At 47.7% G+C, this 24,248-nt stretch overlaps 1 protein-coding gene across 1 annotated transcript in view; it reads right to left on the minus strand.

Annotated features, from left to right (window-relative positions):
- The window catches only part of STT3A (STT3 oligosaccharyltransferase complex catalytic subunit A), a 262,701-nt gene that overhangs the window by 58,458 nt on the left and 179,995 nt on the right, over window positions 1-24,248 (minus strand). The window contains exon 16 of the mRNA XM_069224404.1: window positions 15,122-15,310. Coding sequence (XP_069080505.1) covers window positions 15,122-15,310 — 189 coding nt within the window. The remainder of the gene's footprint in view (window positions 1-15,121; window positions 15,311-24,248) is intronic.

Below are 24,248 nucleotides of genomic sequence, written 5' to 3' on the forward strand. Positions count from 1 at the left end.
AATGTTTAGTAAATGTTTGTGTTGTAGACCATGTTGCTGCCTTACAAATATCTGCTATAGGTATGTTACTTAAAAATTTGACAGATGCACCTTTTGTCCTAGTGGAGTGTGCTCTAGGTGGTACAGGTAATTGTCGTTTAGCTTTAGTATAGAAAGTCTGAATGCATTTGACTATCCATCTGGCTATAGTTGTTTTAGATATAGCATTTCATTTGTGTGGTAGGGAGAAAGCCACAAAAAGTTGTTTTGTTTTTCTAAAATGTTTTGTTCTATCTGTATAGTACATAATAGCTCTTTTAACACCTACAGTATGTAGAAGTCTTTCTGCTACCGAATCTGGTTCTGGGAAAAAATCTGGTAATTCTATTGTTTGATTAATATGGAATTGTGAAATTATTTTGGATTTGTTCTGAACACAATTTTTTCTTTATGAACTTGGAAGAAAGTTTCTTCCAAAATTAAAGCCTGTAGCTCACTGCACGTCTAATGGGAGTGATAGCGATGATTAAAAAGACTATTTTCCATGAAAGGAACTGTAGAAAGCAGGAGTGAAGTGGCTCAAATGGTGGAGACATGAGCCTTGTGAGTACAATGTTAAGCTGGAGGGATTCTTGGTGGCGATGCAGGCTGGCGGGGTAGCCACCACCTGGGCAAGGGAGAGGGCCACCTGGGGGTCGCTCCTGCACTGCAGGTCAGATCCTTCAGGTCCTGGGGGCTGCGGGTGCAGTGTGTTTCCCAGGCGTCGGGTTCTTTGAAGCAGGCAGTCGTGGTCAGGGGGAGTGTAGGAAGTTGGCTCTGTATGTGCTATTTCAAAGTAAGGAATAGCATGCACAGAGTCCAAGGGTTCCCCTTAGAGGTAAAATAGTGGTAAAAAAGAGATAATACTAATGCTCTATTTTGTGGTAGTGTGGTCGAGCAGTAGGCTTATCCCAGGAGTAGTGTTAAGCATTTGTTGTACATACACATAGACAATTAATGAGGTACACACACTCGGAGACAAATCCAGCCAATAGGTTTTGTTATAGAAAAATATCTTTTCTTAGTTTATTTTAAGAACCACAGGTTCAAATTTTACATGTAATAGCTCTTTTGAAAGGTATTGCAGGTAAGTACTCTAGGAACTTTGAATCATTACTTTAGCATGTATACTTTTCACATAAAACACAATAAGCTGTTTCAAAAGTGGACACAGTGCAATTTTCACAGTTCCTGGGGGAGGTAAGTTATTGTTAGTTTTCACAGGTAAGTAAGTCACTTACAGGTTTGAGTTTTTGGTCCAAGGTAGCCCACCGTTGGGGGTTCAGAGCAACCCCAAAGTTATCACACCAGCAGTTCAGGGCCGGTCAGGTGCAAAGGTCAAAGAGGTGCCCAAAACACATAGGCTATAATGGAGAGAAGGGGGTGCCCCGGTTCCAGTCTGCCAGCAGGTAAGTACCCGCGTCTTCGGAGGGCAGACCAGGGGGGTTTTGTAGGGCACCGGGGGGGACACAAAGTAGCACAGAAAGTACACCCTCAGCAGCGCGGGGGCGGCCGGGTGCAGTGTGCAAACACGCGTCGGGTTTCCTTCAGTTTTCAATGGGAGACCAAGGGGTCTCTTCAGCGATGCAGGCAGGCAAGGGGGGGGGCTCCTCGGGGTAGCCACCACCTGGGCAAGGGAGAGGGCCTCCTGGGGGTCACTCCTGCACAGAAGTTCCGTTTCTTTAGGGGCTGGGGGCTGCGGGTGCAGGGTCTTTTCCAGCCGTCGGGAAATGGAGTTCAGACAGTCGCGGTCAGGGGGAGCCTGGGGATTCCCTCTGCAGGCGTCGCTGTGGGGGCTCAGGGGGGACAACTTTGGTTACTCACAGTCGTAGAGTCGCCGAAGGGTCCTCCCTGAGTTGGTTGTTCTCCACCAGTCGAGTCGGGGTCGCCGGGTGCAGTGTTGCAAGTCTCACGCCTCTTGCGGGGAGTTGCAGGGGTCTTTAAATCTGCTCCTTGTAACAAAGTTGCAGTTCTCTTGGAGCAGTGCCGCTGTCCTCGGGAGTTTCTAGTCTTTCTTGAAGCTGGGCAGTCCTCAGAGGATTCAGAGGTCGCTGGTCCCTTGGAAAGCGTCGCTGGAGCAGGTTTCTTTGGAAGGCAGGAGACAGGCCGGTAAGTCTGGAGCCAAAGCAGTTGGTGTCTTCTGTTCTTCCTCTGCAGGGGTTTTTCAGCTCAGCAGTCCTTCTTCAGGTAAGTTGCAGGAATCTGATTTCTAGGTTCAGGGAGAGCCCTTAAATACTAAATTTAAGGGCGTGTTTAGGTCTGGGGGGTTAGTAGCCAATGGCTACTAGCCCTGAGGGTGAGTACACCCTCTTTGTGCCTCCTCCCAAGGGGAGGGGGTCACATCCCTAATCCTATTGGGGGAATCCTCCATCTGCAAGATGGAGGATTTCTAAAAGTTAGAGTCACTTCAGCTCAGGACACCTTAGGGGCTGTCCTGACTGGCCAGTGACTCCTCCTTGTTGCTTTCTTTGTTTCCTCCAGCCTTGCCGCCAAAAGTGGGGGCCGTGGCCGGAGGGGGCGGGCAACTTGTAGGAAGTTGGCTCTGTATGTGCTATTTCAAAGTAAGGAATAGCATGCACAGAGTCCAAGGGTTCCCCTTAGAGGTAAAATAGTGGTAAAAATAGATAATACTAATGCTCTATTTTGTGGTAGTGTGGTCGAGCAGTAGGCTTATCCAAGGAGTAGTGTTAAGCATTTGTTGTACATACACATAGACAATAAATGAGGTACACACACTCAGAGACAAATCCAGCCAATAGGTTTTGTACAGAAAAATATCTTTTCTTAGTTTATTTTAAGAACCACAGGTTCAAATTTAACATGTAATATCTTGTTTGAAAGGTATTGCAGGTAAGTACATTAGGAACTTTGAATCATTTCAATTGCATGTATACTTTTCAAGTTATTGACAAATAGCTACTTTAAAAGTGGACACTTAGTGCAATTTTCACAGTTCCTGGGGGAGGTAAGTTTTTGTTAGTTTTACCAGGTAAGTAAGACACTTACAGGGTTCAGTTCTTGGTCCAAGGTAGCCCACCGTTGGGGGTTCAGAGCAACCCCAAAGTCACCACACCAGCAGCTCAGGGCCGGTCAGGTGCAGAGTTCAAAGCGGTGCCCAAAACGCATAGGCTAGAATGGAGAGAAGGGGGTGCCCCGGTTCCGGTCTGCTTGCAGGTAAGTACCCGCGTCTTCGGAGGGCAGACCAGGGGGGTTTTGTAGGGCACCGGGGGGGACACAAGCCCACACAGAAATTTCACCCTCAGCAGCGCGGGGGCGGCCGGGTGCAGTGTAGAAACAAGCGTCGGGTTCGCAATGTTAGTCTATGAGAGATCTCGGGATCTCTTCAGCGCTGCAGGCAGGCAAGGGGGGGATTCCTCGGGGAAACCTCCACTTGGGCAAGGGAGAGGGACTCCTGGGGGTCACTTCTCCAGTGAAAGTTCGGTCCTTCAGGTCCTGGGGGCTGCGGGTGCAGGGTCTCTCCCAGGCGTCGGGACTTAGGATTCAAAGAGTCGCGGTCAGGGGAAGCCTCGGGATTCCCTCTGCAGGCGGCGCTGTGGGGGCTCAGGGGGGACAGGTTTTGTTACTCACAGTATCAGAGTAGTCCGGGGGTCCCTCCTGAGGTGTTGGATCTCCACCAGCCGAGTCGGGGTCGCCGGGTGCAGTGTTGCAAGTCTCACGCTTCTTGCGGGGAACTTGCAGGGTTCTTTCAAAGCTGCTGGAAACAAAGTTGCAGCCTTTCTTGGAGCAGGTCCGCTGTCCTCGGTAGTTTCTTGTCTTTTCGAAGCAGGGGCAGTCCTCAGAGGATGTCGAGGTCGCTGGTCCCTTTGGAAGGCGTCGCTGGAGCAGGATCTTTGGAAGGCAGGAGACAGGCCGGTGAGTTTCTGGAGCCAAGGCAGTTGTCGTCTTCTGGTCTTCCTCTGCAGGGGTTTTCAGCTAGGCAGTCCTTCTTCTTGTAGTTGCAGGAATCTAATTTTCTAGGGTTCAGGGTAGCCCTTAAATACTAAATTTAAGGGCGTGTTTAGGTCTGGGGGGTTAGTAGCCAATGGCTACTAGCCCTGAGGGTGGGTACACCCTCTTTGTGCCTCCTCCCAAGGGGAGGGGGTCACAATCCTAACCCTATTGGGGGAATCCTCCATCTGCAAGATGGAGGATTTCTAAAAGTCAGAGTCACCTCAGCTCAGGACACCTTAGGGGCTGTCCTGACTGGCCAGTGACTCCTCCTTGTTGCTTTCTTTGTTCCCTCCAGCCTTGCCGCCAAAAGTGGGGGCCGTGGCCGGAGGGGGCGGGCAACTCCACTAAGCTGGAGTGCCCTGCTGGGCTGTGACAAAGGGGTGAGCCTTTGAGGCTCACCGCCAGGTGTTACAGCTCCTGCCTGGGGGAGGTGTTAGCATCTCCACCCAGTGCAGGCTTTGTTACTGGCCTCAGAGTGACAAAGGCACTCTCCCCATGGGGCCAGCAACATGTCTCTGGTGTGGCAGGCTGCTGGAACTAGTCAGCCTACACAGACAGTCGGTTAAGTTTCAGGGGGCACCTCTAAGGTGCCCTCTGTGGTGTATTTTACAATAAAATGTACACTGGCATCAGTGTGCATTTATTGTGCTGAGAAGTTTGATACCAAACTTCCCAGTTTTCAGTGTAGCCATTATGGTGCTGTGGAGTTCGTGTTTGACAGACTCCCAGACCATATACTCTTATGGCTACCCTGCACTTACAATGTCTAAGGTTTTGTTTAGACACTGTAGGGGTACCATGCTCATGCACTGGTACCCTCACCTATGGTATAGTGCACCCTGCCTTAGGGCTGTAAGGCCGGCTAGAGGGGTGTCTTACCTATACTGCAGAGGCAGTGAGAGGCTGGCATGGCACCCTGAGGGGAGTGCCATGTCGACTTACTCATTTTTGTTCTCACTAGCACACACAGGCTTGTAAGCAGTGTGTCTGTGCTGAGTGAGGGGTCTCTAGGGTGGCATAAGACATGCTGCAGCCCTTAGAGACCTTCCTTGGCATCAGGGCCCTTGGTACTAGAAGTACCAGTTACAAGGGACTTATCTGAATGCCAGGGTGTGCCAATTGTGGATACAATGGTACATTTTAGGTGAAGGAACACTGGTGCTGGGGCCTGGTTAGCAGGGTCCCAGCACTCTTCTCAGTCAAGTCAGCATCAGTATCAGGCAAAAAGTGGGGGGTAACTGCAACAGGGAGCCATTTCTTTACACAACTCCACTAAGCTGGAGTGTCCTGCGGTGCTGTGACAAAGGGGTGAGCCTTTGAGGCTCACCGCCAGGTGTTACAGCTCCTGCCTGGGGGAGGTGTTAGCATCTCCACCCAGTGCAGGCTTTGTTACTGGCCTCAGAGTGACAAAGGCACTCTCCCCATGGGGCCAGCAACATGTCTCTAGTGTGGCAGGCTGCTGGAACCAGTCAGCCTACACAGATAGTCGGTTAAGTTTCAGGGGGGCACCTCTAAGGTGCCCTCTGTGGTGTATTTTACAATAAAATGTACACTGGCATCAGTGTGCATTTATTGTGCTGAGAAGTTTGATACCAAACCCCCCAGTTTTCAGTGTAGCCATTATGGTGCTGTGGAGTTCGTGTAAAACAGACTCCCAGACCATATACTCTTATGGCTACCCTGCACTTACAATGTCTAAGGTTTTGCTTAGACACTGTAGGGGCACAGTGCTCATGCACTGGTACTCTCACCTATGGTATAGTGCACCCTGCCTTAGGGCTGTAAGGCCTGCTAGAGGGGTGTCTTACCTATAATGCATAGGCAGTGAGAGGCTGGCATGGCACCCTCTAGAGGGGTGTCTTACCTATACTGCATAGGCAGTGAGAGGCTAGCATGGCACCCTAAGGGGAGTGCCATGTCGACTTACTCATTTTGTTCTCACTAGCACACACAAGCTGGTAAGCAGTGTGTCTGTGCTGAGTGAGGGGTCTCTAGGGTGGCATAATACATGCTGCAGCCCTTAGAGACCTTCCCTGGCATCAGGGCCCTTGGTACCAGTTACAAGGGACTTATCTGGATGCCAGGGTGTGCCAATTGTGGAATCAAAAGTACAGGTTAGGGAAAGAACACTGGTGCTGGGGCCTGGTTAGCAGACCTCAGCACACTTTCAATTCAAAACATAGCATCAGCAAAGGCAAAAAGTCAGGGGGTAACCATGCCAAGGAGGCATTTCCTTACAGGGAGCCTTGGGATTCCCTCTGCAGGTGTTGCTGGGGGACCCAGGGGGGTCAACTCTGGCTACTCACAGGGTCGCAGTCGCCGGGGAGTCCTCCCTGTAGTGTTGGTTCTCCGCAGGTCGAGCCGGGGGCGTCGGGTGCAGAGTGGAAAGTCTCATGCTTCCGGCGGGAAACGTGTGGTCTTTAAAAGTTGCTCCTTTGTTGCAAAGTTGCAGTCTATGTGGAACAGGGCCGCTGTCCTCAGGAGTTCTTGGTCCTTTTAGATGCAGGGTAGTCCTCTGAGGCTTCAGAGGTCGCTGGACACTGGGGGACGCGTCGCTGTTGCAGTTTTTCTTGAAGTGGGGAGACAGGCCAGTAGGGCTGGGGCCAAAGCAGTTGGTGTCTTCGTCTTCTCTGCAGGGCTTCCGGTCAGCAGTCCTTTGTCTTCAGGTTGCAGGAATCTAGTTTCCTAGGTTCTGGGGAGCCCCTAAATACTGAATTTAGGGGTGTGTTTAGGTCTGGGAGGGCAGTAGCCAATGGCTACTGTCCTTGAGGGTGGCTACACCCTCTTTGTGCCTCCCCCCTGAGGGGAGGGGGGGGGGGGGGTACATCCCTATTCCTATTAGGGGAATCTTCCAAAATCAAGATGGAGGATTTCTAAAGGCAGGGGTCACCTCAGCTCAGGACACTTTCGGGGCTGTCCTGACTCGTGGGTGACTCCTTGTTTTTCTCATTATCTCCCCTAGACTTGCCGTCAAAAGTGGGGGCTGTATCCAGGGGGCGGGCATCTCCACTAGCTGGAGTGCCCTGGGGCATTGTAACATGAAGCCTGAGCCTTTGAGGCTCACTGCTAGGTGTTACAGTTCCTGCAGGGGGGAGGTGTGAAGCACCTCCACCCAGATCAGGCTTTTGTTTCTGGCCCTCGCCACATGGGGTCAGAAACTCGTCTCAGCAGCAGGCTGGCACAGACCATTCAGTCCTGCACTGAACAATTGGGTAAAATACAGGGGGCATCTCTAAGATGCCCTCTGTGTGCATTTTTTTTATAAATCCAACACTGGCATCAATGTGGGTTTATTATTCTGAGAAGTTTGATACCAAACTTCCCAGTAATTAGTGTAGCCATTATGGAGCTGTGGAGTTCGTTTTTGACAGACTCCCAGACCATATACTCTTATGGCTACCCTGCACTCACAATGTCTAAGGTTTTGCTTAGACACTGTAGGGGCATAGTGCTCATGCAGCTATGCCCTCACCTGTGGTATAGTGCACCCTGCCATAGGGATGTAAGGCCTGCTAGAGGGGTGACTTACCTATGCCACAGGCAATGTGAGGTTGGCATGGCACCCTAAGGGGAGTGCCATGTCGACTTAGTCATTTTCTCCCCACCAGCACACACAAACTGGCAAGCAGCGTGTCTGCGTTGAGTGAGGGGTTCCTAGGGTGGCATAAGACATGCTGCAGCCCTTAGAGACCTTCGCTGGCATCAGGGCCCTTAGTACCAGGGGTACCAATTACAGGGGACTTACCTGGGTGCCAGGGTTGTGCCAATTGCGGAGACAATGGTACATTTTAGGTGAAAGAACACTGGTGCTGGGGCCTGGTTAGCAGGGTCCCAGCACACTTCTTAGTCAAGTCAGCATCAGTATCAGGCAAAAAGTGGGGGGTAATTGCAACAGGGAGCCATTTCCTTACATTAATGCTTGGCATATCCTAGTGCCAGTGACATGTAATTACTGAGGAAAACTTCTGTATCCATTCACTATGGAACATGGGGAGAAGATTCATATAAGGATGGAGAAAAGATTATATTTACCAACTGCTCTGTTATTGATTCATGTACATCTTGCTGCCAACCAGTGTGTGGTTTTGGAATTGTGTATAATTTTGTCAACATCCTGGGAAAAAGAAATATACCGCAACTACAGGGGATCATACTCTAGCAAAGCATATTCTGCTTTGGTAAAGCTTAAACTGAACTCAAGAGGCTCCATCTCTTTTTGTGGTGTGGAGAGTGAAGACTTGATTTGGTGAATTCTGCTGGTAAGTGCTCAAAAATCAGATCAATTTGCCTCTGTGAAATTTAGAGATGAATCTGAACTCTGTGATAAATGTTGCCTTCTTGGAGCTCTGGGTTTGTTGGGATTGAAAATGTCACTTACCCAGTGTACATCTGTTCGTGGCATCAGTCGCTAGAGATTCACATGTTCTGCATAGCTCGCCATCTGGTGTTGGGTCGGAGTGTTACAAGTTGTTTTTCTTCGAAGAAGTCTTTCGAGTCACGGGACCGAGTGACTCCTCCTTCTGTCTCCATTGCGCATGGGCGTCGACTCCATCTTCGATTGTTTTCCCCGCATAGGGTGAGGTAGGAGTTGTGTTGTAGTAATAGTGCCCATGCAATGGAGTGACTAAGTATGTACCTATTTAAGGTTAAAATAATATATATATACAAATGTACAAAGTTGAAGCTAACTTCCGAACTGCTACAGGCTCCCGGGGAGGTGGGTGGGCACATGTGAATCTCCAGCGACTGATGCCACGAACAGATGTACACTGGGTAAGTGACATTTTCAGTTCGATGGCATCTGTCGCTGTAGATACACATGTTCTGCATAGACTAGTAAGCAGTTATCTCCCCAAAAGCGGTGGCTCAGCCTGTAGGAATGGAAGTGGTTTGAAATAATGTTCTTAACACGGCTTGACCTACTGTGGCTTGCTGTGCGGATAGCACGTCTACACAGTAGTGCTTGGTGAACGTGTGTGGCGTAGACCATGTGGCTGCCTTACATATTTCTTGCATTGGGATGTTTCCTAGAAAGGCCATGGTAGCACCTTTTTTTCTGGTTGAGTGTGCCCTTGGTGTAATGGGCAGTTGTCGTTTTGCTTTAAGGTAGCAGATTTGGATGCATTTAACTATCCATCTGGCTATACCTTGTTTTGATATTGGGTTTCCTGCATGAGGTTTTTGGAATGCAATAAATAGTTGTTTAGTCTTTCTGATGTTTTTCGTTCTGTCAATGTAGTACATTAATGCTCTTTTGACATCTAATGTATGTAGTGCCCTCAGCTACGGAATCTGGCTGTGGGAAGAACACTGGTAGTTCCACTGTTTGATTTAGGTGGAACGGTGAAATAACCTTTGGTAAAAATTTAGGATTAGTCCTTTGGACGACTTTATTTTTGTGTAGTTGTATAAAAGGTTCTTGTATTGTAAACGCCTGAATTTCGCTTACTCTTCTTAGAGATGTAATGGCGATGAGAAATGCAACCTTCCAGGTTAGGAACTGTATTTCGCAAGAGTGCATGGGTTCAAAAGGTGGACCCATGAGTCTTGTTAAGACAGCATTTAAGTTCCATGAAGGAACAGGTGGTGTTCTTGGTGGTATAATTCTTTTAAGGCCTTCCATGAATGCTTTAATGACTGGTATCCTATATAGGGAAGTTGAATAGGTAGTCTGCAAGTATGCAGATATTGCTGCAAGGTGTATTTTAATGGAAGAGAAGGCTAGGTTAGATTTTTGTAAGTGAAGCAAGTAACCCACTACATCCTTTGGAGTTGCGTGTAAAGGTTGGATCTGATTATGATGGCAGTATCAAACAAACCTCTTCCATTTACTTGCATAGCAGTGCCTAGTGGACGGCCTTCTGGCTTGCTTTATGACTTCCATACATTCTTGGGTAAGTTGTAAGTGTCCGAATTCTAGGATTTCAGGAGCCAGATTGCTAGATTCAGCGATGCTGGATCTGGATGTCTGATCTGTTGGTTGTGTTGTGTTAACAGATCCGGCCTGTTGGGCAATTTGATGTGGGGTACTACTGATAGGTCTAGCAGTGTTGTGTACCAGGGTTGCCTTGCCCAAGTTGGTGCTATTAATATGAGTTTGAGTTTGTTTTGACTCAATTTGTTTACCAGATAAGGAAGGAGAGGGAGAGGAGGAAAAGCGTAGGCAAATATCCCTGACCAGTTCATCCATAGGGCATTGCCTTGGGACTGCCTGTGTGGGTATCTGGATGCGAAGTTTTGGCATTTTGCGTTCTCTCTTGTTGCAAACAAGTCTATTTGAGGTGTTCTCCAGAGTCTGAAGTAAGTGTTTAGAATTTGGGGGTGAATTTCCCATTCGTGGACCTGTTGGTGATCTCGAGAGAGATTGTCTGCAAGTTGATTCTGGATCCCTGGAATAAACTGTGCTATTAGGCGAATGTGGTTGTGAATTGCCCATCGCCATATCTTCTGTGCTAAAAGGCTCAACTGCGTTGAGTGTGTCCCCCCGTTTGTTTAGATAATACATTGTTGTCATGTTGTCTGTTTTGACAAGAATGTATTTGTGAGTTATAATTGGTTGGAAAGCCCTTAATGCTTGAAAAACTGCTAGCATTTCTAGGTGATTTATATGCAGTTTTGTTTGATGTACGTTCCATTGTCCTTGTATGCTGTGTTGATCGAGGTGTGCTCCCCACCCTGTCATGGAAGCATCTGTAGTTATCACGTATTGTGGCACTGGGTCTTGGAAAGGCCTCCCTTTGTTTAAATTTATACTGTTCCACCATAGAAGCGAGAGGTAAGTTTGGCGGTCTATCAACACCAGATCTAGAAGGTGACCCTGTGCTTGTGACCATTGTGATGCTAGGCACTGTTGTAAGGGCCTCATGTGCAGTCTTGCGTTCGGGACAATGGCTATGCATGAAGACATCATGCCTAGGAGTTGTAATATCATTTTTGCTTGTATTGTTTGTGTTGGATACATGCGTTGTATGATCTTGTTGAAATTTTGAATTCTTTGTGGACTTGGAGTGGCTACTCCTTTTGTTGTGTCTATTATGGCTCCCAGGTATTGTTGTACTTTGCACGGCAAAATGTTGGATTTTGCAAAGTTGACGGTGAAACCTAGTTTGTAGAGGGTTTGTATGATTTGATTTGTGTGGTGTAAGCACTTTGTTAGTGAATTGGTTTTGATTAGCCAGTCGTCTAGATACGGGAATACATGTATTTGCTGCCTTCTGATGTGTGCAGCCACTACTGCTAGACATTTTGTAAAGACTCTTGGTGCGGTTGTTAAACCAAAAGGCAATACTTTGAATTGGTAATGTATTCCTTTGAATACGAACCATAGGTATTTTCTGTGCGATTGATGTATTGGTATATGGAAATACGCGTCTTTGAGGTCTAAGGTTGTCATGTAGTCCTGTAGTTTTAGCAATGGTAACACTTCTTGTAGCGTGACCATGTGAAAGTGGTCTGATTTGATGTAGGTGTTTAGTATTCTGAGGTCTAGGATTGGTCTCAGTGTTTTGTCCTTTTTTGGTATTAAGAAGTACAGTGAATAGACTCCTGTGTTTGTTTGTGTGTTTGGTACTAATTCAATTGCATTCTTTTGCAATAGTGCTTGAACTTCTATTTCCAGAAGTTCGGAATGTTGTTTTGATAAATTCTGTGCTTTTGGTGGTATGTTTGGAGGGAATTGTAGGAATTCTATGCAATAACCATGTTGGATAATTGCTAAGACCCAAGTGTCTGTAGTTATTTCCTCCCATGCTTTGTAATAATGACCTATTCTTCCCCCCACTGGTGTTGTGTGGAGGGGGTGAGTGACATCTGAGTCACTGCTTGGTTGTAGGGGTTTTGGGGCTTTGAAATTTTCCTCTATTCCTAGGGAATTGCCCTCCTCTGTATTGGCCCCGAAAGCCTCCCCTGTACTGTCCCTGGTAGCTGGACGGTGTTGCCTGCGAGGTGCTGGCTTGTGTGGCCTGACCCCAAAACCCCCCTCTAAAGGGTGTCTTGCGGAAGGTGCTGTAGGTTCCTCTGCTCTGCGGGGAGTAGAGTGCGCCCATGGCTTTAGCAGTGTCAGTGTCTTTTTTTGTTGTTTTTTCGATTGCCGTGTCCACTTCTGGTCCGAACAGTTGTTTTTCGTTGAATGGCATATTGAGCACTGCCTGCTGTATCTCTGGTTTGAACCCAGACGTTCTTAGCCATGCGTGCCTTCTAATGGTCACAGATGTATTAATTGTTCTTGCAGCTGTGTCTGCTGCGTCCATAGAGGATCGTATCTGGTTATTTGATATGTTCTGTCCTTCCTCAACCACCTGCTTTGTCCTCTTTTGTAGTTCCTTGGGTAGATGCTCGATGAGGTGTTGCATCTCATCCCAATGGGCTCTGTCATAGCGCGCAAGTAGTGCTTGAGAGTTAGCGATGCGCCACTGGTTTGCAGCTTGTACTGCGACTCTTTTCCCAGCTGCATCGAACTTGCGGCTCTCTTTATCTGGGGGTGGTGCATCCCCAGATGTGTGGGAGTTGGCTCTCTTCCGAGCTACTCCTACTACGACGGAATACGGTGGCAGCTGTGTGGTGATGAAAACAGGGTCTGTAGGAGGTGCCTTATATTTCTTTTCCACCCTTGGCGTTATTGCCCTACTTTTGACCGGCTCCTTGAAGATTTCCTTTGCGTGCCGAAGCATACCTGGCAGCATAGGCAGGCTTTGGTAGGAGCTGTGGGTGGAGGAGAGGGTGTTGAATAAAAAGTCATCCTCGACTTGTTCTGAGTGGAGGTTTACGTTGTGGAATTGTGCTGCTCTAGCCACCACTTGAGAATATGCTGTGCTGTCTTCTGTTGGTGAGGGCTTTGTTTGATATGCCTCCGGACTGTTGTCCGACACTGGGGCGTCATATAAGTCCCAAGCGTCTTGATCCTGGTCACCTTGGCTCATGGTGGTGTGAGCCGGGGAATATGACGGAGTTTGTGCTGGTGAGACGTTAATTACAGGTGGAGGAGAGGGTGGCGGAGTCACCTTTTTCACCATTTAGGGGGAAGGGTGCTTATTTTTCCTGTTCCCTGCTGTATGAAAATACGTTTTTGCGTATGGTCCACTTCGGTGGATTGCAGCTCTTCCTCAAACCTATGCTTTCGCATCTGAGAGGACAGTGATTGCTCCTCCTCTCGGTGTCGTTGCTTTTCTCCAGCACTTTCTCGATCCCGGGAAGGCTGCGTGCCGGTGTCTCGACCGGAGTCGGACGATCTCGGCACTGTTTGGGCCTTTTTCGGTGCCGATGGTCGGTCACCGAATTTATGGGTGGAGCCATGGCCTGGTGGCAGTGGCGTCCCCTGGGCCTTGTCACTTTTCTTATGTGTTGTTTTCGACGTCTTACTCACGGTTCTTTGATCGTCGAATTCCTCGGAGTCCGATTCGTGGATCGAAAAGGTTTCTTCTTCCTCTTGTTCCTCGAACTCTCGGTGCGCTGTCGGCGTGGACGCCATCTGAAGTCTCCTGGCTCGACGGTCATGGAGTGTCTTTCGGGACCGGAACGCGCGACAGGCCTCGCAAGTCTCCTCACTGTGCTCAGGTGACAGGCACAGGTTACAGACCAAATGTTGGTCTGTATACGGGTATTTGTTGTGGCATTTGGGACAAAAACGGAACGGGGTCCGTACCATCGGCGTTGTTCAACACGCGGTCGGGCCGACCAGGCCCCGACGGGGGATCGAAAACTACCCCGAAGGGCACCGGAGCGCGTCGATCTTCGATGCGGTGTTGAATCTAACTACGCCGATCCCGAACGCAACAATACCGACGAAAATCTTCCGATATTTACTAACTTTCCGTTCCGAAACTCGGAGCGACAGGAACACGTCCGAACCCGATGGCGGAAAGAAAACAATCGAAGATGGAGTCGACGCCCATGCGCAATGGAGACAGAAGGAGGAGTCACTCGGTCCGTGACTCGAAAGACTTCTTAGAAGAAAAACAACTTGTAACACTCCGACCCAACACCAGATGGCGAGCTATGCAGAACATGTGTATCTACAGCGACAGATGCCATCGAACATATAATTTCCAAGTAGTAGATATCAATACAACAGTCATGTCTGTGACAAGATGCTCCATACATTTACATATGGACATAGAAAACCTTGCACATCTGTAACATATTCAGGTTTGATTTATGCCCAGCATTTCTCCTCAACAGCTTAAACATTGATTAGGGAACTACACTTGAATCTGTGTGGTTCTCAAGTTTACAAGAACATACCAAGTTTCAGAATAAGTTATTCACTTGTAATCATAGTTCTCCAACTTAAGTATGAGTTCACAAACGATTTGCTGATTCCTGAATAAATCCATAGTATACTGAATAAGAGACTTGGCTGAATGAACTAAACTGTTGTAATAACTTTCTTTCAACACTGACTACATTCTATTATGGAGTACCCTACGTGAGGCTCTGACTTGATTGCATCAAAATGTGCAGATCCTGAGATAGTGAACAAATATTTAAGACATTACCTTCTCTTGGTTTATGGTTTCGAATCATTTATAGTGGAGGAAAATAGACTGTTTGAATTTTCCTTCAAAAACAAGAGAACTAAAGATGTTTTGAAGAATTAAAAATACTGGAATTATATGCCGTACACGCTGTCATTTCATTTGACATGCACATGCCATGAGCTAAAGAAATATTCAGGACAGCATCTCTTTCAGGCCGCCCTAATTACAACTAGAAATACCTTTTTAATCATATATTCTTTTACTTTCCTTAATGGAAGGCTCTAATTTTGCTCTATATGAATACAGTATAAGCACGGCCTTGAATTCACGTTAAATGCTTGATAAATATTTGCTATTTATATACATGAATAGTAAAACGTCAATATACATAATTTAAAAAAAAAGAATTTTCCTTTATGGGTGAGTGGACAGGGTGGCCTGATGTATAGATGCATGTTCTGGCTTTACACTGTGCCACAATGGTACAGAGAATTGTACAAATAATGCAGTTCAATTTGGTTATATGTTTGTTAAGTCAGTGTGCTGAGATACTAGAATGATCTGCCATTGTTCCTTTGTCGGAATAATTCTACAAATATCCAACCCATGAGCAAGCATGAATAGAAAGTGTAATCACAATGGTTCAACAGATTTACAGTAAATATGAGAGTACTTACTGGCTTCTGTGTACACCTGTCCAAACCGATAATAGCACATCTTGTACATAAGGCAGTTGAGCAATACTGGAGAGCCCTCTCGGTCTACACGAAACTCTCCTGTTGGAGTATAGTAATCATGCTCCTTTATGTGCTTGCCAGTATCTGTGCTTCCCCCAATTCGCACCATCCACAAAAACTTGTTAATATCTAAATAAACGGAGAACAAGCAAATTTGTTAGAAATTAGTTTTACAGAAAGAGCACAGAGTATATTACATACAATGCAAGTTTCTTCCATGCTCTTGTTTCCACAATTCCCCAACTTGGCAACACAGAGCCCTTAACAAGGCTATTTATGTTTTATGTTGGGGATCCTACATCTGCATTAAACTATGGTTTTATCATAACTCTGTAACCTAGTTCTACAAAGTTAACCTAATTTCAAATAGCTCCCAGAATGTACATACATGTGAATAATTAAAATATTTTATTGAGTAAAAGGCGTTATTACAGTACACAGTGCACTTTTTAGTTCATGCCTGCCAGACAGCGTAAGCTCTCAGACTGCAAAAGACATAATGGGCGCTTTCTAAGAAATTACATGAGCTTACTGTAGGAAGTTGGCTCTGTATGTGCTATTTCAAAGTAAGGAATAGCATGCACAGAGTCCAAGGGTTCCCCTTAGAGGTAAAATAGTGGTAAAAATAGATAATACTAATGCTCTATTTTGTGGTAGTGTGGTCGAGCAGTAGGCTTATCCAAGGAGTAGTGTTAAGCATTTGTTGTACATACACAAGACAATAAATGAGGTACACACACTCAGAGACAAATCCAGCCAATAGGTTTTTATATAGAAAAATATATTTTCTTAGTTTATTTTAAGAACCACAGGTTCAAATTCTACATGTAATATCTCATTCGAAAGGTATTGCAGGTAAGTACTTTAGGAACTTCAAATCATAAAAATTGCATGTATACTTTACAAGTTATTGACAAATAGCTGTTTTAAAAGTGGACACTTAGTGCAATTATCACGGTTCCTGGGGGAGGTAAGTTTTTGTTAGTTTTACCAGGTAAGTAGGACACTTACAGGGTTCAGTTCTTGGTCCAAGGTAGCCCACCGTTGGGGGTTCAGAGCAACCCCAAAGTCACCACACCAGCAGCTCAGGGCCGGTCAGGTGCAGAGTTCAAAGTGGTGCCCAAAACACATAGGCTAGAATGGAGAGAAGGGGGTGCCCCGGTTCCGGTCTGCTTGCAGGTAAGTACCCGCGTCTTCGGAGGGCAGACCAGGGGGGTTTTGTAGGGCACCGGGGGGGACACAAGTCCACACAGAAATTTCACCCTCAGCAGCGCGGGGGCGGCCGGGTGCAGTGTAGAAACAAGCGTCGGGTTTTCAATGTTAGTCTATGAGAGATCTCGGAATCTCTTTAGCGCTGCAGGCAGGCAAGGGGGGGGTTCCTCGGGGAAACCTCCACTTGGTCAAGGGAGAGGGACTCCTGGGGGTCACTCCTCCAGTGAAAGTCCGGTCCTTCAGGTCCTGGGGGCTGCGGGTGCAGGGTCTCTCCCAGGTGTCGGGACTTTAGGTTCAAAGAGTCGCGGTCAGGGGAAGCCTCGGGATTCCCTCTGCAGGCGGCGCTGTGGGGGCTCAGGGGGGACAGGTTTTTGTACTCACAGTCTTAGAGTAGTCCTGGGATCCCTCCTGAGGTGTTGGATCGCCACCAGCCGAGTCGGGGTCGCCGGGTGCAGTGTTGCAAGTCTCACGCTTCTTGCGGGGAGCTTGCAGGGTTCTTTGGAGCTGCTGGAAACAAAGTTGCAGCTTTTCTTGGAGCAGGTCCGCTGTCCTCGGGAGTTTCTTGTCTTTTCGAAGCAGGGGCAGTCCTCAGAGGATGTCGAGGTCGCTGGTCCCTTTGGAAGGCGTCGCTGGAGCAGGATCTTTGGAAGGCAGGAGACAGGCCGGTGAGTTTCTGGAGCCAAGGCAGTTGTCGTCTTCTGGTCTTCCGCTGCAGGGGTTTTCAGCTAGGCAGTCCTTCTTCTTGTAGTTGCAGGAATCTAATTTTCTAGGGTTCAGGGGAGCCCTTAAATACTAAATTTAAGGGCGTGTTTAGGTCTGGGGGGTTAGTAGCCAATGGCTACTAGCCCTGAGGGTGGGTACACCCTCTTTGTGCCTCCTCCCAAGGGGAGGGGGTCACAATCCTAACCCTATTGGGGGAATCCTCCATCTGCAAGATGGAGGATTTCTAAAAGTCAGAGTCACCTCAGCTCAGGACACCTTAGGGGCTGTCCTGACTGGCCAGTGACTCCTCCTTGTTTTTCTCATTATTTTCTCCGGCCTTGCCGCCAAAAGTGGGGCCTGGTCGGAGGGGGCGGGCAACTCCACTAGCTGGAGTGTCCTGCTGGGTTGGCACAAAGGAGGTGAGCCTTTGAGGCTCACCGCCAGGTGTGACAATTCCTGCCTGGGAGAGGTGTTAGCATCTCCACCCAGTGCAGGCTTTGTTACTGGCCTCAGAGTGACAAAGGCACTCTCCCCATGGGGCCAGCAACATGTCTCGGTTTGTGGCAGGCTGCTAAAACTAGTCAGCCTACACAGATAGTCGGTTAAGTTTCAGGGGGCACCTCTAAGGTGCCCTCTGTGGTGTATTTTACAATAAAATGCACACTGGCATCAGTGTGCATTTATTGTGCTGAGAAGTTTGATACCAAACTTCCCAGTTTTCAGTGTAGCCATTATGGTGCTGTGGAGTTCGTGTTTGACAAACTCCCAGACCATATACTCTTATGGCTACCCTGCACTTACAATGTCTAAGGTTTTGTTTAGACACTGTAGGGGTACCATGCTCATGCACTGGTACCCTCACCTATGGTATAGTGCACCCTGCCTTAGGGCTGTAAGGCCTGCTAGAGGGGTGTCTTACCTATACTGCATAGGCAGTGAGAGGCTGGCATGGCACCCTGAGGGGAGTGCCATGTCGACTTACTCGTTTTGTCCTCACTAGCACACACAAGCTGGCAAGCAGTGTGTCTGTGCTGAGTGAGAGGTCTCCAGGGTGGCATAAGACATGCTGCAGCCCTTAGAGACCTTCCTTGGCATCAGGGCCCTTGGTACTAGAAGTACCAGTTACAAGGGACTTATCTGGATGCCAGGGTCTGCCAATTGTGGATACAAAAGTACAGGTTAGGGAAAGAACACTGGTGCTGGGGCCTGGTTAGCAGGCCTCAGCACACTTTCAATTGTAAACATAGCATCAGCAAAGGCAAAAAGTCAGGGGGCAACCATGCCAAGGAGGCATTTCCTTACACAACCCCCCCCCCAAACGAAAGAGGATGAGACTAACCTTTCCCAAGAGAGTCTTCATTTTCTAAGTGGAAGAACCTGGAAAGGCCATCTGCATTGGCATGGGCAGTCCCAGGTCTGTGTTCCACTATAAAGTCCATTCCCTGTAGGGAGATGGACCACCTCAACAGTTTAGGATTTTCACCTTTCATTTGCATCAGCCATTTGAGAGGTCTGTGGTCAGTTTGAACTAGGAAGTGAGTCCCAAAGAGGTATGGTCTCAGCTTCTTCAGGGACCAAACCACAGCAAAGGCCTCCCTCTCAATGGCACTCCAACGCTGCTCCCTGGGGAGTAACCTCCTGCTAATGAAAGCAACAGGCTGGTCAAGGCCATCATCATTTGTTTGGGACAAAACTGCCCCTATCCCATGTTCAGAGGCATCAGTCTGCACAATGAACTGCTTAGAATAATCTGGAGCTTTGAGAACTGGTGCTGAGCACATTGCCTGTTTCAGGGTGTCAAAGGCCTGTTGGCATTCCACAGTCCAGTTTACTTTCTTGGGCATTTTCTTGGAGGTGAGTTCAGTGAGGGCTGTCACAATGGATCCATATCCCTTCACAAACCTCCTGTAATACCCAGTCAAGCCAAGGAATGCCCTGACTTGAGTCTGGGTTTTTGGAGCTACCCAGTCCAGAATAGTCTGGATCTTGGGTTGGAGTGGCTGAACTTGGCCTCCACCTACCAGGTGGCCCAAGTAAACCACAGTTCCCTGCCCTATCTGGCATTTGGATGCCTTGATAGAGAGGCCTGCAGATTGCAGAGCCTTCAAAACCTTCTTCAGGTGGACCAGGTGATCCTGCCAGGTGGAGCTAAAGACAGCAATATCATCAAGATAAGCTGTGCTAAAGGACTCCAAGCCAGCAAGGACTTGATTCACCAACCTTTGGAAGGTGGCAGGGGCATTCTTTAAACCAAAGGGCATAACAGTAAACTGATAATGCCCATCAGGTGTGGAGAATGCTGTCTTTTCTTTTGCTCCAGGTGCCATTTTTATTTGCCAGTACCCTGCTGTCAAGTCAAAGGTACTTAGAAATTTGGCAGCACCTAATTTATCAATGAGCTCATCAGCTCTTGGAATTGGATGGGCATCTGTCTTGGTGACAGAGTTGAGCCCTCTGTAGTCCACACAAAACCTCATCTCCTTCTTTCCATCTTTGGTGTGAGGTTTGGGGACTAAGACCACTGGGCTAGCCCAGGGGCTGTCAGAGCGCTCAATTACTCCCAATTCCAGCATCTTGTGGACTTCCACCTTGATGCTTTCCTTAACATGGTCAGACTGTCTAAAGATTTTGTTCTTGACAGGCATGCTGTCCCCTGTGTCCACATCATGGGTACACAGGTGTGTCTGACCAGGGGTTAAGGAGAAGAGTTCAGGAAACTGTTGTAGGACTCTCCTACAATCAGCTTGCTGTTGGCCAGAGAGGGTGTCTGAGTAGATCACTCCATCTACTGTACCATCTTTTGGGTCTGATGACAGAAGATCAGGGAGAGGTTCACTCTCTGCCTCCTGATCCTCATCTGTTACCATCAACAGATTGACATCAGCCCTGTCGTGGAAGAGCTTAAGGCGGTTTACATGGATCACCCTCTTGGGGCTCCTGCTTGTGCCCAGGTCCACCAAGTAGGTGACCTGACTCTTCCTCTCTAGTACTGGGTAAGGGCCACTCCATTTGTCCTGGAGTGCCCTGGGAGCCACAGGCTCCAGAACCCAGACTTTCTGCCCTGGTTGGAACTCAACCAGTGCAGCCTTTTGGTCATACCAAAACTTCTGGAGCTGTTGGCTGGCCTCAAGGTTTTTGGTTGCCTTTTCCATGTACTCTGCCATTCTAGAGCGAAGGCCAAGTACATAGTCCACTATGTCCTGTTTAGGCTCATGGAGAGGTCTCTCCCAGCCTTCTTTAACAAGGGCAAGTGGTCCCCTTACAGGATGACCAAACAGAAGTTCAAAGGGTGAGAATCCTACTCCCTTCTGTGGCACCTCTCTGTAAGCGAAAAGCAGGCATGGCAAGAGGACATCCCATCTCCTTTTGAGTTTTTCTGGGAGCCCCATGATCATGCCCTTTAATGTCTTGTTGAATCTCTCAACTAAGCCATTAGTTTGTGGATGGTATGGGGTAGTGAATTTATAAGTCACCCCACACTCATTCCACATGTGCTTTAGGTATGCTGACATGAAGTTGGTACCTCTGTCAGACACCACCTCCTTAGGGAAACCCACTCTGGTAAAGATACCAATGAGGGCCTTGGCTACTGCAGGGGCAGTAGTCGACCTAAGGGGAATAGCTTCAGGATACCTGGTAGCATGATCCACTACTACCAGGATATACATATTTCCTGAGGCTGTGGGAGGTTCCAGTGGACCAACTATGTCCACACCCACTCTTTCAAAGGGAACCCCCACCACTGGAAGTGGAATGAGGGGGGCCTTTGGATGCCCACCTGTCTTACCACTGGCTTGACAGGTGGGGCAGGAGAGGCAAAACTCCTTAACCATGTTGGACATATTGGGCCAGTAGAAGTGGTTGACTAACCTCTCCCACGTCTTGGTTTGTCCCAAATGTCCAGCAAGGGGAATGTCATGGGCCAATGTTAGGATGAACTCTCTGAACAGCTGAGGCACTACCACTCTCCTAGTGGCACCAGGTTTGGGGTCTCTGGCCTCAGTGTACAGGAGTCCATCTTCCCAATAGACCCTATGCGTTCCATTTTTCTTGCCTTTGGACTCTTCAGCAGCTTGCTGCCTAAGGCCTTCAAGAGAGGGACAGGTTTCTTGTCCCTTACACAGCTCCTCCCTGGAGGGTCCCCCTGGGCCTAAGAGCTCAACCTGGTAAGGTTCAAGCTCCAAAGGCTCAGTTCCCTCAGAGGGCAGAACTTCTTCCTGAGAAGAGAGGTTCCCTTTCTTTTGCTGTGTTGCAGTTGGTTTCCCAACTGACTTTCCTGTTCTCTTGGTAGGCTGGGCCATTTTTCCAGACTCCAGCTCTACTTTTTCACCCTGTGCCTTGCACTGTGCTCTTGTTTTCACACACACCAGTTCAGGGATACCCAGCATTGCTGCATGGGTTTTTAGTTCTACCTCAGCCCATGCTGAGGACTCCAGGTCATTTCCAAGCAGACAGTCCACTGGGATATTTGAGGAGACCACCACCTGTTTCAGGCCATTGACCCCTCCCCATTCTAAAGTAACCATTGCCATGGGATGTACTTTTCTCTGATTGTCAGCGTTGGTGACTGTGTAAGTTTTTCCAGTTAGGTATTGGCCAGGGGAAACCAGTTTCTCTGTCACCATGGTGACACTGGCACCTGTATCCCTCAGGCCCTCTATTCTAGTCCCATTAATTAAGAGTTGCTGTCTGTATTTTTGCATGTTAGGCGGCCAGACAGCTAGTGTGGCTAAATCCACCCCACCCTCAGAAACTAGAGTAGCTTCAGTGTGGACCCTGATTTGCTCTGGGCACACTGTTGATCCCACTTGGAGACTAGCCATACCAGTGTTACCTGGATGGGAGTTTGGAGTGGAACCTTTCTTGGGACAGGCCTTGTCTCCAGTTTGGTGTCCATGCTGTTTACAGCTATGACACCAGGCCTTTTTGGGATCAAAGTTTTTACCCTGGTACCCATTGTTTTGTGAAGAGGCTCTGGGCCCACCCTCCTGTGCAGGTTTTTGGGGGCCTGTAGAAGACTCTTTACTATTTTTAGTTTTGGTTGTCTCATCACCCTTCCCCTGGGGAGTCTTTGTGACCCCTTTCTTTTGGTCACCCCCTGTTGAAGTCTTGGACACCCTTGTCTTGACCCAATGGTCCGCCTTCTTTCCCAATTCTTGGGGAGAAATTGGTCCTAGGTCTACCAGATGCTGATGCAGTTTATCATTGAAACAATTACTTAACAGGTGTTCTTTCACAAATAAATTGTACAGCCCATCATAATTATTTACACCACTGCCTTGAATCCAACCATCTAGTGTTTTCACTGAGTAGTCAACAAAGTCAACCCAGGTCTGGCTCGAGGATTTTTGAGCCCCCCTGAACCTAATCCTGTACTCCTCAGTGGAGAATCCAAAGCCCTCAATCAGGGTACCCTTCATGAGGTCATAAGATTCTGCATCTTGTCCAGAGAGTGTGAGGAGTCTATCCCTACACTTTCCTGTGAACATTTCCCAAAGGAGAGCACCCCAGTGAGATCTGTTCACTTTTCTGGTTACACAAGCCCTCTCAAAAGCTGTGAACCATTTGGTGATGTCATCACCATCTTCATATTTAGTTACAATCCCTTTAGGGATTTTCAACATGTCAGGAGAATCTCTGACCCTATTTATGTTGCTGCCACCATTGATGGGTCCTAGGCCCATCTCTTGTCTTTCCCTCTCTATGGCTAGGATCTGTCTTTCCAAAGCCAATCTTTTGGCCATCCTGGCTAACTGGATGTCCTCTTCACTGGGGTTATCCTCAGTGATTTCAGAGGTGTTGGTCTCTCCTGTGAGGGAACCAGCATCTCTGACTATTATTTTTGGAGTCAGGGTTTGAGGGACCCTGTTCTCCCTAGATAGGACTGGTAGGGGGGAATTTTCCTCCAAGTCACTATCCTCTTCCTCTGAGTTGCCACCCTCAGAGGGGTTGGCCTTTTCAAACTCTGCCAAAAGCTCCTGGAGCTGTATTTTGGTAGGTTTGGGGCCCATTGTTATTTTCTTTATTTTACAGAGTGACCTTAGCTCCCTCATCTTAAGATGGAGGTAAGGTGTGGTGTCGAGTTCCACCACAGTCACATCTGTGCTAGACATTTTGCTTCTAAAAGTTGGAATACTTTTTAAGAATCTACAACTGGTTCTAGAATCTAATTCAAACTTTTACAAACTTTTAAACTCTAAAAGAAATGCTAAACAGGATCTATCACAAGGCCCTAGCAGGTCTTTTAAGAATTTAGAAAACTTTTCAAATTGCAAAAATGAATTTCTAATGACAATTTTGGAATTTGTCGTGTGATCAGGTATTGGCTGAGTAGTCCAGCAAATGCAAAGTCTTGTACCCCACCGCTGATCCACCAATGTAGGAAGTTGGCTCTGTATGTGCTATTTCAAAGTAAGGAATAGCATGCACAGAGTCCAAGGGTTCCCCTTAGAGGTAAAATAGTGGTAAAAATAGATAATACTAATGCTCTATTTTGTGGTAGTGTGGTCGAGCAGTAGGCTTATCCAAGGAGTAGTGTTAAGCATTTGTTGTACATACACAAGACAATAAATGAGGTACACACACTCAGAGACAAATCCAGCCAATAGGTTTTTATATAGAAAAATATCTTTTCTTAGTTTATTTTAAGAACCACAGGTTCAAATTCTACATGTAATATCTCATTCGAAAGGTATTGCAGGTAAGTACTTTAGGAACTTCAAATCATAAAAATTGCATGTATACTTTACAAGTTATTGACAAATAGCTGTTTTAAAAGTGGACACTTAGTGCAATTATCACGGTTCCTGGGGGAGGTACGTTTTTGTTAGTTTTACCAGGTAAGTAGGACACTTACAGGGTTCAGTTCTTGGTCCAAGGTAGCCCACCGTTGGGGGTTCAGAGCAACCCCAAAGTCACCACACCAGCAGCTCAGGGCCGGTCAGGTGCAGAGTTCAAAGTGGTGCCCAAAACACATAGGCTAGAATGGAGAGAAGGGGGTGCCCCGGTTCCGGTCTGCTTGCAGGTAAGTACCCGCGTCTTCGGAGGGCAGACCAGGGGGGTTTTGTAGGGCACCGGGGGGGACACAAGTCCACACAGAAATTTCACCCTCAGCAGCGCGGGGGCGGCCGGGTGCAGTGTAGAAACAAGCGTC

This window comes from Pleurodeles waltl, chromosome 3_1, assembly GCF_031143425.1.
Source record: "Pleurodeles waltl isolate 20211129_DDA chromosome 3_1, aPleWal1.hap1.20221129, whole genome shotgun sequence".
Taxonomy (NCBI): domain Eukaryota; kingdom Metazoa; phylum Chordata; class Amphibia; order Caudata; family Salamandridae; genus Pleurodeles; species Pleurodeles waltl.